Here is a 14411-nt window from a genome sequence, read left to right as displayed (position 1 = left end):
AATAGGAGAATTGAGAGATTGAATACGTGGCTGGAGAACTGATGTCAGAGGGAGGGCATCAGATTTAGGAGACATTGGAACCGGTTCTAGGGCAGGTGGGACCTGTACAAGATGGACGGGTTGCATCTTAGCAGGACTGGGATGAATATCGTCGCAGGGAGATTTGCTAGTGCTGTTGCAGAGGGTTTAAACTAAATTGTCAGGGGAGGTGGGAACCTGAGATGGAGCTCAGATTGGAGGGAAGCAAAACTGGTAACTTGTCAGGGGTGTGGGAACCAGGAGCAAGTATCAGAGAGAAATACCAAGGTGCACAAATACTGGGGGAAATAGATAGCACTAGAGTAGGGAATAGTACGTTATTAGGTGGGGTCAGAGTAAGGGAGAAAGTACTAAAGTTTGAATCAGGGTTAATGTGCATGGATGTGAATGCACAGAGTGTGGTTAATAAGACGGGTGAGGTACGGGCGCAGATTGCCATGTGGAACTTAAATGTTGTTGCTATAACAGAGACCTGGCTCAAAGAAGGGCAGGACTGGGTGTTAACTATTCCTGGATACAAGGTGTTCAGGAAAGATAGGAAAGGGAAAAGAGGTGGAGGGGTGGTGGTATTGAATAAGGAGAGCATTGCAATGCTGGAGAAAAAGGATGTCCCAGAGGGGTCGAGGACCGAGCTAAGGAACAAAAAAGGTGTGGTTACATTACTCGGTGTTGTCTATAGGCCACCAGCTAGTGGAAAGGACGTGGAGGAACAAATTTGCAAGGAAATTACAGACAGGTGAAAAATTATAGGGTAGTTATAATGGGGGACTTCAAGTATCCAAACGTAGACTGGGATAATAGTAGTGTAAAGGGTAGTGAGGGGCAAGAGTTCCTAAAGTGTGTTCAGGAAAACTTTGCTAGTACAATGAGAAAAGAGGCACTGGTAGACCTAGTTCAATGGACCGGGTCCGGAGGGACACGATGTTCAAATCTCTGGACATGGGCGGGAAAAATGTACCCTCATCCTGATGACCACCTTCGTGTGCGGCTGCATCAAGCTATGTGTCGATCCCCAGTACGCAAACTCCAAGTGTCACTACGTGCTGAGGTTCTATCTGTCCCCGGTGTTGCGAAGGATGGGCCTGGTCACATTGCCGCGGAACGCACCATGCAGTTGGGCGGCGCCGTACCACCTATCCTTCGTGGAGCAGTTTCTGCGGAAAAACACCTTTGACCACCGGTCCATCAGGCAGTGGTCTGCACGGAATGTCCTCAAGGCCCTACGGGAAAAGGAAACGGTGGATCCTGTCGGATGGTTCCCCGAGCAGACCGTCAAAGTCATTTGGCGGAATGCCTCATCACCAGAACTTTCAAACAAGCACCAAGACGTAGCTTGGCTGGTGGTGAGAAGGGCCCTCCCCGTCAGATCCTTCATGCACACCCGAAGTCTCGCCCCCTCCGTACAGTGCCCCCGCGTTGGCTGTGGTGGGGAAGAGACGGTCGCCCACCTCCTCCTGGAATGTGCCTTTGCAAAGCAGGTGTGGAAAGAGATGCAGTGGTTTTTGTCAAGGTTCATCCCAAGCAGCTCTGTAACACAGGAGTCTGTGCTCTACGGGCTGTTCCCAGGGACGCACACCGAGACAAACATCAACTGCTGCTGGAGGACTATCAATTCGGTGAAAGACGCCCTTTGGTCTGCCCGAAACTTGCTGGTCTTCCAGCGCAAAGAGTTGTCCACCACCGAATGTTGCAGACTGGCACATTCCAAGGTCCAGGACTACGTGCTGAGGGACGCACTAAAGCTTGGGGCAGCCGCAGCAAAGGCTCAATGGGGAAAGACCACAGTGTAAGGTTCCCCCACCAAGCTAGACTGAGGGGCTGGATCCATGAGAAACCCCTCGAACTGTATCGTTAATATTCTGAATTGCTGTAAATGTAAAACTGTAATTGACATGACAATTGTGAAACGGAAGGGTTGGGAAGAAACTCATGACAGTATTGAAGGAAACTGATCTCCCTTGCAATGTTTGTATTTTTTGGTGCTGTTTGGAAACTGTTTGGCAATGTAATTTTTACAGATTTTTATGAATAAAGTATATTTTGGAAATAAAAAAAAAAGTTCTTGGGAATGAAGTGGGCCGAGTGGATCAAGTATTAGTGGGAGAACATTTACGGGATAGTGATCATTGTATCATAAGGGTTAGGGTGACTATGGAAAAGGACAAAGAACATCCAGGGTAAGAATAATTAACTGGGGGAAGGCCAACTTCAGTGGGGTAAGAATGGAGCTGGGGCAAATAAATTGGGGTCAAAAGCTGGCAGGAAAACCAGTAGATGAACAATGGGCTACCTTCAAAGAAGAGATAGTTCGGGCACAGTCAAGGTATGTTCCCTTGAAGGGGAAAAGTAGGGTAAACAAATCCAGAGCTCCCTGGATGTCAAAAGAGGTAGAGATTAAGATAAAGAAAAAAAAGTATGCTTATGACAGATGCCAGGTAGAAAATATTATTGATAACCAGGCTGAATATAGAAGGTCCAGAGCAGAAGTGAAAAAGCAAAAAAGGGAGGCAAAGAGAGAGCATGAAGAGAGACTGGCCGCTCGCATTGAAGCAAAACCCAAAGTTTTCTATAGGCATATAAATAGTGAAAGGGTGGTAAAGGAGGAGTTACGATTACGAACCAGAAAGGGGATTTACACGTGGAGGCAGCGGGCATAGCTGAGGTATTAAACAGATACTTTGCATCTGTCTTTAGCAAGGAAGAAGATGCAACCCAGGCAATATTGAAAGAGGAAGTAAGTCAGACACTAGAGGGGTTTAAAGTTGATAAAGAGGAAGTATTAGATAGACTGCAAGTAATTAAAGTAGATAAAGCACCAGGACCAGATAAGATGCATCCAAGGATACTGAGGGAAGTGAGGAGGAAATCACAGAGGCACTGGCCATAATCTTTCAGTCTTCCTTAGAGAGAGGACTGGAAAATTGCAAACATTGCACCCTTGTTCAAAAAAGTGTGTAAAGATAAGCCCATCAACTACAGGTCAGTCAGTTTAACTTTGGTAGTGGGAAAACTTCTAGAAAAAATAGTTCGAGACAAAATCAATAGTCACATGGACACATGCGAGTTAATTAAGAAAAGCCGGCATGGATTTCTTCAGGAAAAATCATGTTTAACTAACTTGCTAGAGTTTTTTGAGGAGGTAACAGACGGTTGATGAGGGCAATGCTGTGATGTGGTGTACATGGATTTTCAAAAGGCGTTTGGTACAGTGCCACACCACCGATTGGTGGGCAAACTTGTAGTTCATCGAATAAAAGGGACGGTCGCAACATGGGTATGAAATTGGCTGAATGACAGGAAACAGAGTAGTCGTTAATGGATGTTTTACGGGCTGGAGGAAGGTTTGTAGTGGAGTTCCCCAGTGATCAGTGTTGGGACCTTTGCTTTTCCTGATGTATATTAATGACCGAGACCTTGGTGTACAGGGCACACTTTCAAAATTTGCAGATGATACGAAACTTGGAAGCATTGTGAACTGTGAGGAGGATAGTGTAGAACTTCAAAAGGACATAGACAAGTTGATGGAATGGGCAGACAGGTGGCAAATGAAGTTCAATGCAGAGAAATGTGAAGTGATTCATTTTGGTAGGAAAAACATGGAGAGACAATATAAAATAAAGGGTACAGTTCTAAAGGGGGCGCAGGAGCAGAGGGACCTAGGTGTATATGTGCATAAGTCATTGAATGTGGCAAGACAGGTTGAGACAGTAGTTAATAAAGCATACAGTATCCTGGGCTTTGTTAATAGAAGCATCGAGTACAAGAGCAAGGAAGTTATGTTGAACATGTATAAGACACTAGTTCGGCCTCAGCTGGAATATTGAGTCCAGTTCTGGGAGCCGCACTTTAGGAAAGACGCAAGGGCATTGGAGAGAGTACAGAAAAGATTCACGAGCATGTTTCCAGGGATGAGGAATTTCAGTTATGAAGATAGATTGCAGAGGTTAGGACTGTTTTCCTTGGAAAAAAGAAGGCTGAGAGGTGATTTGATAGGGGTATTCAAAATCATGAGTAGTCTGGACAGAGTAGATAGAGAGAAACTGTTCCCACCCATGAAAGGATCGAGAACGAAAGGGTACAGATTTAAAGTATTTGGTAAGAGAAGCAAAAGTGGCATGAGGAAAAACTTTTTCCCGCAGTAAGTGTTTAAGGTCTGGAATACGCTGCCTGTGAGTGTGGTGGAGGCAGGTTCAATTCAAGCATTCAAAAGGGAATTAGACAGTTATATGAAAAGGAAGAATGTGCAGGGTTATGGGGAGAAGGCAGGGAATGGAACTGAGGGAATGGCTCTTTTAGAGAGCCAGTGCGAACATGATGGGCCGAATGGCCTCCTTCTGTACCGTAACAGTTCTGTGATTCTGAAACATTTCTTTCTTAAAGATAGCCATTGTTCTGATACAGCTCTTCCTGTCAGCCTTTGGTTCCATTCTAACCTGGCTAGGTCCCATCTAATTGCATTAACATTAGCCATCTTCCAATATAGACATTCTACCTTATTTTGTTACTTGCCTTTCTGTACTGCTCATCTAAATCTTATGATACGGTAATCACTCTTACCCAAGTGCTCCCCAACAGACACTTGGTCCACCTCATTTCCCAGCACCAGATCCAGCAATGCCTCTTTTCTAGTTGGGCTGAGAACAAACTGATCAAGGAAATTCTCCTGACCACATTTTAGAAATTCCTCCCTCTCCTTACCCTTTATTCTAAAATTATTCAAATCAATATTTGGGTAATTAATGTCCCCCAATATCACCACATTACAATTCTTGCACATCTGTGATTTCCCTACAGATTTGCTTCTCTCTCTCTCACTATTTGGAGGCCTCTGGTGGCATGATCATACCCTTTTTGCTCCTCAACTCTAACCAAATGGATTCTGTCCTTGTTTCTTCATGTTTCCGTTATTGCCACTACATCATATTCCCATGCTATTTGTGCTTGTAGCTCACCAACCTTATTCACCACACTTTGTGTGTTTGTACACATGCATTTTAATACGGTCTTTGCATTCCTCGTAGCCCTTCTCAGTCCACTCCCATCTAATACGGAACTACTCCCATCTCTAGTACTGTCTAACACTCTCACTAAGACCCCACCTCATACTTGCTATCTGTCTCCTCCAATTCTCTGTGCACCTTGATGTTCCTCACTTGTATTATCTCCTGGTTCCCACACCCTTGCCAACTTAAGTTAAACCCTCCCCAATAGTTCTAGCAAATTACCCGCAAGGAAATTTGTTCCAGCTCTGTTCAGGTGCAAGGCGTCCAGCCTGTACAGGTCCCAACTTCTCCAGAACTGATCCCAATGCCCCAGGAATCTAAAGCCCTCCCTCCTGCACCATCTTTCCAGCCACACATTCATCGGCACTATCCTCCAATTTCTATACTCACTTGCACGTGGTACTGGGAGTAATCTGGAGATTACTACTTTTGAGGTCCTGCTTGCTAATTTCTTACCCAGTTTACTAAATTCTTGCTGCAGGACCACATCACTCTTCCTACCTATGTTGTTGGTACCAATATGGACCACGACTGCTGGCTGTTCACCCTGCCCCCTCAGGGGGCTCTCTAGCCGTTCAGTGACATCCTTGACCCTGGCATCTAGGGAGGCAACACACCATGCTGGATTCACATCTGCAGCCACAAAAATGCCGGTCTGTTTACCGACTATCAAATCTCCGATCACAGTCTTCCTTGTACCCCGCTGTACAGCTAAGCCAACTGTGGCGCCAGGACCTTGGCTCTGGCTGCACTCCCCTGATGAACCATCACTTTCCGCAGTATTCAGAATCTGCCTGTTTCTTCTTGACTGTCTGGTGGTCACCCATTTCCTCTCTGCCTGCATACTCTTAAGCTGCAGGGTGACCACATCTATAAACGTGCTATCCACGAAACTCTCAACCTCACGGATACACTGCAGTGACGCCAGCTGCTGCTCAAATTCCGAAACCCGGAGCTCAAGTTGCTGCAATTGATGACACCTCCTGCACATGTGGTTATCCAGTGAAGAGTCCCTCACAGGATATGCATTCCAGAGGTTAGAGCCATTCCTCTATCTATTAGATAATAAACCTTGGTGCTAAACCTTAACCCTGCTACCAATAAACCCTGCTACTACCAATAATAATAAACCCTACCAATAGTAATAATAACCTTACTAATAATAACCATAATAAATTTTACCAATACTAATCTAACTTACCACTATTCGTCCACTTTACCAATACTAAAACATTCCCAATAGTAGTACTAACCTCACCAATAGTAATAAACCTTACCATAGTAATAAATAGGAAATACTCACCAGCCAATCTAATAAGCTTTACTTCTATTAGTAAACCTTACTACTACTAAAAATTACTCAAGTTTTGAAAGATAAATGAGAACAATACTCACCAATCAATTAACTATCTGTTTTGCTGTGATGTCACACTTGATTTTTCTTGGTAGGTCTGCTCTGAAGCCACAGACTGGACTGAATAGCCCTTTTAAACTCTCCACTTGTCTCATGTGCTCTCTTGCTCCATCCTGCCGTCACTCTTTTAAACTCTCAGTTGGTCTCATGCGCTCTCTTGCTCCTTCCCACCGCTGCTCTTTTAAACTCTCTGCTGGTCTCACACATTTTAGTGCCTCTTCCTGCTGCCACTCTTTTCAACTCTCGCTGGTCTCACACACTTTCTCGCTTCTTCACACCACCGCTTTTTTAAACTCTCCGCTGGTCTTGTGCGCTATCTCGCTCCCTCCCACCGCCGATCTTTTAAACCCTCCACTGGTCTTGCTCTCTTCCTAAAGTGTGATGCCCAGAACTGGGGGACACAATATTCCAGTTGAGGCCAAATAGTGTTTTGTGCAGGTTTGTCAGAGCTTCCTTGCTTTTGTACTCTCGGCCCCTATTTATAAAACCCAGGATTCCATAGACTTTATCATCCACTTTTTCAATGCACCCTGCCACCTTCAATGATTTATGGACAGCTAACCCCAAGTTCGTCTGCTCCTGCACTCCCTTTAGAATTGTACCCTTTGTTTTATATTGCCTCTCCTCATTCTTCCTACCAAAATGAATCATTTCATGCTTCTCTACATGAAATTCCATCTGCCACTTGTCCATCCATTCGACCAGCCTATGTCCTTTTGAAGTTTATCAGTATCCTCTTCATAGTTCCAAATACTTCCAAGTTTTGTGTCATCTGCAAATTTTGAAATTGTGCCCTGCACACCTAAATCTTGGTCATTAATATATATCAAGAAAAGCAAGAGTCCTAACACTAACCCTTGGGAACCCCACTATATACCCTCCTCCAGTCTGAAAAGCAACCGTTCACCACTACTCTTTTACCTGTCACTCAGCCAATTTTGTATCCATGCTGCTACCCTTTTATTCTATGGGTTCTAACTTTGCTGACAAGCCTGTTATGTGGCACTTTATCAAATGCCTTTTGGAAGTCCATGTACAACACATCAACAGCATTACCCTCATCAACCCTCTTTCAAGCAAGTTAGTTAAACATAATTTGTCCTTGTGAAAGTCGTGGTAAGCTGCCTTTTTGAATTCAACTCAGTGGCTTGCTCGGCCATTTCAGAGGGCAGGTAAGAATCAACCACATTGCTGTGCATCTGGAGACACATCACCCAGATAGGTTCAGCACAACATCGTGGGCCGAAGGGCTTGTACTGTGCTGTACTGTTCTATGTTCTATGATGGCAGATTTCTTCCCTTGAGGACATTGGTGAACCAGTTGAATTTTTCAACAAAACTGGAGTTTCATGATCACCATAACCAATTTTAACTTTTCAAAATCCAGATTAATTTATTTAATGGAATTTAAATTCCCCAGCAGTCAAGATAGGATTTGAACTCTTGTCTTTGGATCATTACGCCCAGCCTATGGATTGCTAGTTCAGCAACATAACCACGATACTACCATCCCACATTATTTATGTAGCACCTTTCAGGACATTCTAAAGTGTTTCACAGCCAAAGAAGTACTGGTCTGAAGTGTAATCATTGTTGTACTGCATTTAACACAGCAGCCAATTAGCACACAACAAGATTCCACAAACAGCAAAGCCGACCAAATAATCATTTCTTTAGGTGTTGGTTCAATGGAAGTTGAAACCAGAACCTTCTGACTCAGAGGCAAGTGTTATTATTGAGCTGTCATTGACACCAAACTGACCCTTTTACAAACAACAGCCCCTCTGAACCTATAGCACTGTCTTTACTCAAAACCACTCTCACATCACTTTACCTGCCATGAGGGCTTCTGCGAGATTTCAGGGGCACTTCATTTAAAGGAGGAAATACACCTGAAGTTCCAATCTGCATGTTGTGCAGAACCTCAGAAGAAATGTTCCCATGTCACTCATAATCCTGTAACATGTTCTCTCATTCCAAAGGAAAAACAGCATTCAACCAGGGCCATAGAAGGGCAATAAGGGGAGGAACACCATCACTGAAAATCCTGAGTCTACAGGAAGAGATTTAATAAGGTAGATTTAATAAACATACGCACAGAAGAGCCTGAAAGTTGCTGTCCAAATTACTCCTTAATAACGTTAATCGCTGATAATCTCACCATTATCCTTACCGACAGATGCGGGCAATTTGTGATTTCTACAACTGAAATACATTTTTGGGAAAAATGTCATTCACTGCACAGTGGCGCAGTGGTTAGGTTAGCACCGCAGCCTCACAGCTCCAGCGACCTGGGTTCAATTCTGGGTACTGCCTGTGTGGAGTTTGCAAGTTCTCCCTGTGTCTGCGTGGGTTTTCTCCGGGTGCTCCGGTTTCCTCCCACAGCCAAAAGACTTGCAGGTTGGTAGGTAAATTGGCCATTATAAATTGCCCCAAGTATAGGTAGCTGGTAGGGAAATATAGGGACAGGTGGGGATGTGGTAGGAATATGGGATTAGTGTAGGATTAGTATAAATGGGTGGTTGATGGTCGGCACAGACTCGGTGGGCCGAAGGGCCTGTTTCAGTGCTGTATCTCTAAACTAAACACATAAGTACTATATTTTCACTAAATTTGAATAGCCTTACTTTTAAAACATTTAATTATAGAAATGTACCCATATTAATTTGCTTTTATAATAAAAACAAGAAATGCTGGAACCACTCAGCAGGTCTGGCAGCATCTGTGAAAAGAGAAGCAGAGTTAACGTTTCGGATCAGTGACCCTTTTATTTGTAGCAGTTCCATTCTTGTGTTGAGTCACTTGCTGCTACTGTCCTGTGCCTCTCTCTTATTTGTGGGACTCTTGTCGTGGCGCCCTCTGCCGGCCGCTGTGGGTGAGAGCGGGCGCTACAACGTGCTTGGTCGGCGCCTGCGCAGCGAAGGCACGTTGGGGTTGCTGGAGCAGCTTAACTGCAGGAGCAGGACCGCTGGGGAACAGGTTACAGATAGCTGAAGTGTAACCATGTTTCGGTACAGGGCGGTGTGGCAGAAATTGGCTCCGCTGAGTAGAGCATCGTCCACACTAGTGAGGAGTAGCGTGAAGAGGCGAGGTAAACGGGCGGAGTGAGTGCAGTTGCCGGACGGGCCTAGGCCGCGGGTTTGCACCCTGGGAATTGTAGCTCACGCTGTGGAGCCCATTAGAGCCAAGGTCGTGAGAACGTCTTCTTGCGTTGCTCGATTGCACAATATTTGTACAGTTCTTTAAATGCTCAGGTCATTACCCTGGCATGGTTTTCACAAACCACCTTATCTTCCATTGAATGATTTTTGTTGGTAGGTTATATTCCAGAAGCAGCAACAGTTGTGACCTGTGCTGATAAGCATTCTGATAAATCACTCACAGGCGATCTGTTGCCCAGAGGTTTACAGAGTGCGAACTGCATCAATGCTATTCCTATAATTGCAAACTGACGTGTTTGTATATGTGCATAAAGTACTAATGTCATTCATAGCTATGTAGAGGATCTGTCTAAGAAAATTCCTGGCCATGGGAGTAAGTCCTTCTGTTGTGTGTTTTCATATTGGAGTGTTTGTTAAAATATCACGTGGATTTGAAATCGGTTTTTGGACCAGTTTCACTTGAAAACAATATAAATCTTAATATGGTTGCAGGTTGTGATAACGATTCACAGCATGTAAGTACCTGGCAGTTTTGTTTTCCTGGTCCAAGGTTTCCTGGAAAAGGTTCTAAAGTGCAGAGGCAAGAAAGAGGACAGCGAGGAAGGAACACAAGGAAAGGTCTGTGATTGGGTGCAAGGCAGGAGGGATGAAATGACAAAAGGGATGATGATATAAGGCAAAAGAAGATGGTAATGGGACAAGGAAAGAAACAAAAGATGGGTCTGTAGGAGTGGTAAATGATAACAGCAGAACCATTACCTGCATGCTGTCTGAAAAAAATGGGAGAAGTGGTTATGATCTAAAATTGTTGAATTCATTGTTGAGGGCAGAAGGTTATGAGGTGCTGTTCCTTGAGCTTCATTTTTGGCTTCATGGGAACAGTGTAGAAGACTGAGGGCAAGAACTCAGATTAGGAGTCGGTGGTAGGGGAAGAGAATTAAAATAACAAGTGACTGGAAGCTCAGGGTTATGCTTTCAGACTGAATGGAGGTGTCCTGCAAAGCAGTCACCCAATCTAAGTTTACTCGTGAATTGCAAATACAGTATACTAAATTGAGAGAGAATTACAATTAAATAACTGCTTCACCTAGGAGTGTTTGGCGCCCTGAGCAGTGGGAAGGGAGGTGGTGAGAAAGCAAGTGTTGCATCTCCTGTGCTTGTATGAGAAGAGCCATGGAAACAGGAGGGAGTGTTGGAAGAGTGGACCAAGATGTCATTGGAGGCATTATTCCCTTCGGAATGCTGACTTTGGAGAGGAATGGAATATATGTTTGGTGGTGTCATGGCACTGGAGGTGGAGGGAATTGCAGAGAATGATCTATTGAATATGGAGGCTAGTGGAATGGAAAGTGAGGACAAGATGAAATCTCTATTGTGGTCTTGGGGGGATGGAGGGGGAGGAGGAAGGGTTGAGGGCAGAAATGCGGAAATGAGATGGACACTGTTGAGGGCCCTCTCAAAATAGGTGGAAGGGGAAGCCTCTGGCTATCCTTGATTAGCCCATGCATTTCTAAATGCTGATTACCTTTATCTTAAATTATAGATTCTAAGAATTTTCCCACAATCAGATAAGAACTGATCCCTGTGGCACTCCACTAGTTACAGTTTCCCAACCTGAAAATGACCCATTTATCCTAACTCTGTTTTCTGTTAGTTAGCCAGTCCTCTCTCTGTGCTAATATATTATCAACACCATGGGCTCTTATCTTGAGCAGTAACCTTTAATGTGGCACCTTTATCAAATGCCTTTTGGAAATCCAAATACACAACATCTCACTTGTTCCCCTTTAAGCACCCTGCTCATTACATCCTCAAAGAACGGCAATAAATTTGTCAAACACCATTTCCATTTCATAATATATTCAAGCAGAGTCAATGGTTTTATGATTTTCTAAGTGTCCTGCTACTACTTCCTCAATAATGGATTCCAGCATTTTCCCAATGACCGATGTTAGTCTAAATGGCCTAAACTTTTCTGCTGTCTGTCTCCCTCCTTTCTTGAATAGAGGTGTTATATTTACAATTATCCAATCCTGGTACCTTTGCAGGATTACAACCAGTGCATCCACTATCTGTGCAGCCACTTTTATGACCCTAGGATGCAGGTCATCTTGTCCAGGGGACTTGCCAACCTTTAGGCCCTTTAATTTTCCTAATATTTTTTCTGTAGTAATAATTGTTTTAAGTTCCTCCCAAATAATGTTACATAATGTGTAGTTAGTTTATCCTTCTGTGCCAATGACTGCAATGACTAAGTGGTAGCACTCTTACCTCTGAGTCAGAAGGTTGTGTGTGCAAGCTCCACTCTCAAGACTTAAGTCTTGAATCTAGGCTTAGTGTAACACTTCCTCCGTACAACATCGGGCTGTCCTTCAGATAAGAGGTTAAACTTAAGAGGTCTGCTCTCAGATGGATATAAAAGATTCTGTGGCACTATTCCAAAGAAGTAAAAGAGATTTTCCTCGGTGTTCTGGCCAATGCTTATCCCTGAACCAACAGCAAACACAGATGATCTGATCATTTACTTAATTTCTGTTTGTGGGACCTTGCTGCGCATAATTTGGCTGCTGCATTTCCTACCTTACAACAGTTAGTACGTTTCAAAACTGTTTCATTGGCTGTAAAGTGCTTTGGGATATCCTGAGTTTCTGAAAGGTGGTATATAAATAAGGTTTTTATTGAGCAATGGTATATTGACTGTGATCTAATCCCATGTCATAATTTGCATATTTAATGAAGAATGAAAATTTGTGGCCAGACCCTTGGCTACCTCCTCTTTGACTACTATCAACAGCCTAGAGTGCATAATATCTGAGCCCAGTGATACATCCTTTAGTAATTTCTGATCTTTTTTCCAAATCAAAATTCCTTTTCTACAGCTATCTACCAATTATTCCATATTCCCCACTTCATTCTCACTTCCACCATCTGTTCTTAGAGCCATTCCTTTTCATTTTAAAGGAATAGATCTATTTTGTACTATACCCATCTCATATTTGGAAATTTTCCATGACTAGATCTGTTGACCTGTTTGCAGACTTTTCTGTTGAGTTAATTTGGTTTGCTTCCCTTTTTTATTGTGGAACTTAGCCTTTTTCTAGTGTTAGGACTGAAGGGCGAGGAGTGCACTGTTTTTCTACTTCGACTTCTCCACAGGTCACAACATATATTTAAATTTTTTTCCCAGTTACCGATATGGTTAATCATTGACTCTATTTTTCTCCCAGAATAAAATACACCAACCAGGTTTCTTTAATAAACAACAAAATTATCAGGTTTATTATAAAACGATGCAAAGCATTAACACATAGATTGAAATATAAAAGTTCCCTTTTTACCTTAGCCCCTCATAAACACACGCACCAGTTAACCAAAAAAATAGAGATTAACATTTTAGAGCTCCATTACAAAAAAAAACAGACAAAAAGAATACTTTTACCAAATACTTGCTAATTCTTGAAGAAAAAAAGAGAAGATATGGAAAGATGTCAGATGTCCTTTGTTTTGGTTTGGTGTCCCAAATACGCATAGATGGCTGTCACTGGGATCTTCCTAGAACAGTTCTTGTCAAGTGACATTGAAGATCAGTTTGGGCAGGCATTCCAGGAAAAATGCAGCAACAGGGGTTTCAGGCACTTTCTTACTCTTGCTTCGCTGTGCTTCTTAAAAAGATGGAAAAGTTGGGCAGGCTTTTTTAAAGAGATGGAGCAAGCTGAATTTGCGTTTGCTCCCTTGGCAAGTTTTCTCCAACTGTCTTTTTAACACTGTGCATAGCCCCACTCACTGTCCAAAGCGAAACCAAATGCAATGTCACAAGATTCAAGCCCCCTGATCCCTTTAAATCTTGACCTGTAACTTCTTTGTAAACATCTTTCCCTAGGTCAAAAAAAAAACCCCTGTTGGGTAATTATTTGAAGACAAGTGCCTTTCAGTAAGGGCTTGTTTTTAACACTCCTTGATTCTTCTAGTAACTATTATTTACAAGGTCAGTCCAAAAAATCTCCTGATGACCTCTTTTTAAAATAACACAAGGAATCCTTTTCAGTTTTAAAACCTAAGTCCTCAAAAATAAAAAGAAGCACTCGTAACATTAGTCCAGCATCCTTATTTTTCACATTATTGCTGCTAACTAACTGGTGTGGGCCTAATGTTCTACAATCCAATAAGAAAACCCACCCTGAATCTGCCAGATTATGAAATATAAAAGTTGTATCTCTGATACAAGTCTACACTGTTAATTTTCAGAAAATTCATAGGGCCACAGCTTGTAAATATTGTCAAGGTATGTCTTGCCTTGGGTTCAGGTTGGTTTGTTGCAGTTTCAGCTTTCTGCATGGAGAACTCAAAGCATTGACGTACACCATTAAAAGAAAGACTTGTATTTTATCAGCATGTCAGAAGTAATGTGACGGTTTCACATATTGCAAGTTACTTTAATGGACAGTAACTTGCAGGCAAACCAGTAATTTGTTAATTATTTTATCTTCATCATTTGATGCACAGTATATGAAGCACAGCTTCCTTTACTTGAAACAGTCCACCGGAGCTTTGTTTCAGGCAGGTTTGAATCTGGGAAATTAATTTTAATAATCCTAATTCCAATTTACTGGGAGAATAGCTTCTGCGACTGCTATTACCACATCCTCCCAGTCTCCAGTATGGGGTTTAAAATATGAGAATTACTGTGTATGCTCAGATGCTCTAGTCCAAAATGGCAGGTCTGCTACAGCTCTTTAGATTACATAAGTGCACTGGTGGGATCTGTAGTTTTGTACATTGATACCAATTTGCTTT

The 14411-nt window shown here is 42.9% G+C and overlaps 1 protein-coding gene across 2 annotated transcripts in view; it reads left to right on the top strand.

Moving 5' to 3' along the window:
• The first annotated feature begins 9362 nt into the window (after positions 1 to 9362).
• Positions 9363 to 14411, top strand: part of aifm1 (apoptosis inducing factor mitochondrion associated 1) — a 66950-nt gene continuing 61901 nt past the window's right edge. For both annotated transcript variants that reach the window (XM_068047718.1, XM_068047717.1), the window contains exon 1: positions 9363 to 9547. In XM_068047718.1, coding sequence (XP_067903819.1) covers positions 9460 to 9547 — 88 coding nt within the window. In that variant the 5' untranslated portion in view covers positions 9363 to 9459. The remainder of the gene's footprint in view (positions 9548 to 14411) is intronic.

Source organism: Heterodontus francisci, chromosome 15, assembly GCF_036365525.1.
Source record: "Heterodontus francisci isolate sHetFra1 chromosome 15, sHetFra1.hap1, whole genome shotgun sequence".
Taxonomy (NCBI): domain Eukaryota; kingdom Metazoa; phylum Chordata; class Chondrichthyes; order Heterodontiformes; family Heterodontidae; genus Heterodontus; species Heterodontus francisci.
This window is presented reverse-complemented; position numbering and strand designations above follow the sequence as displayed.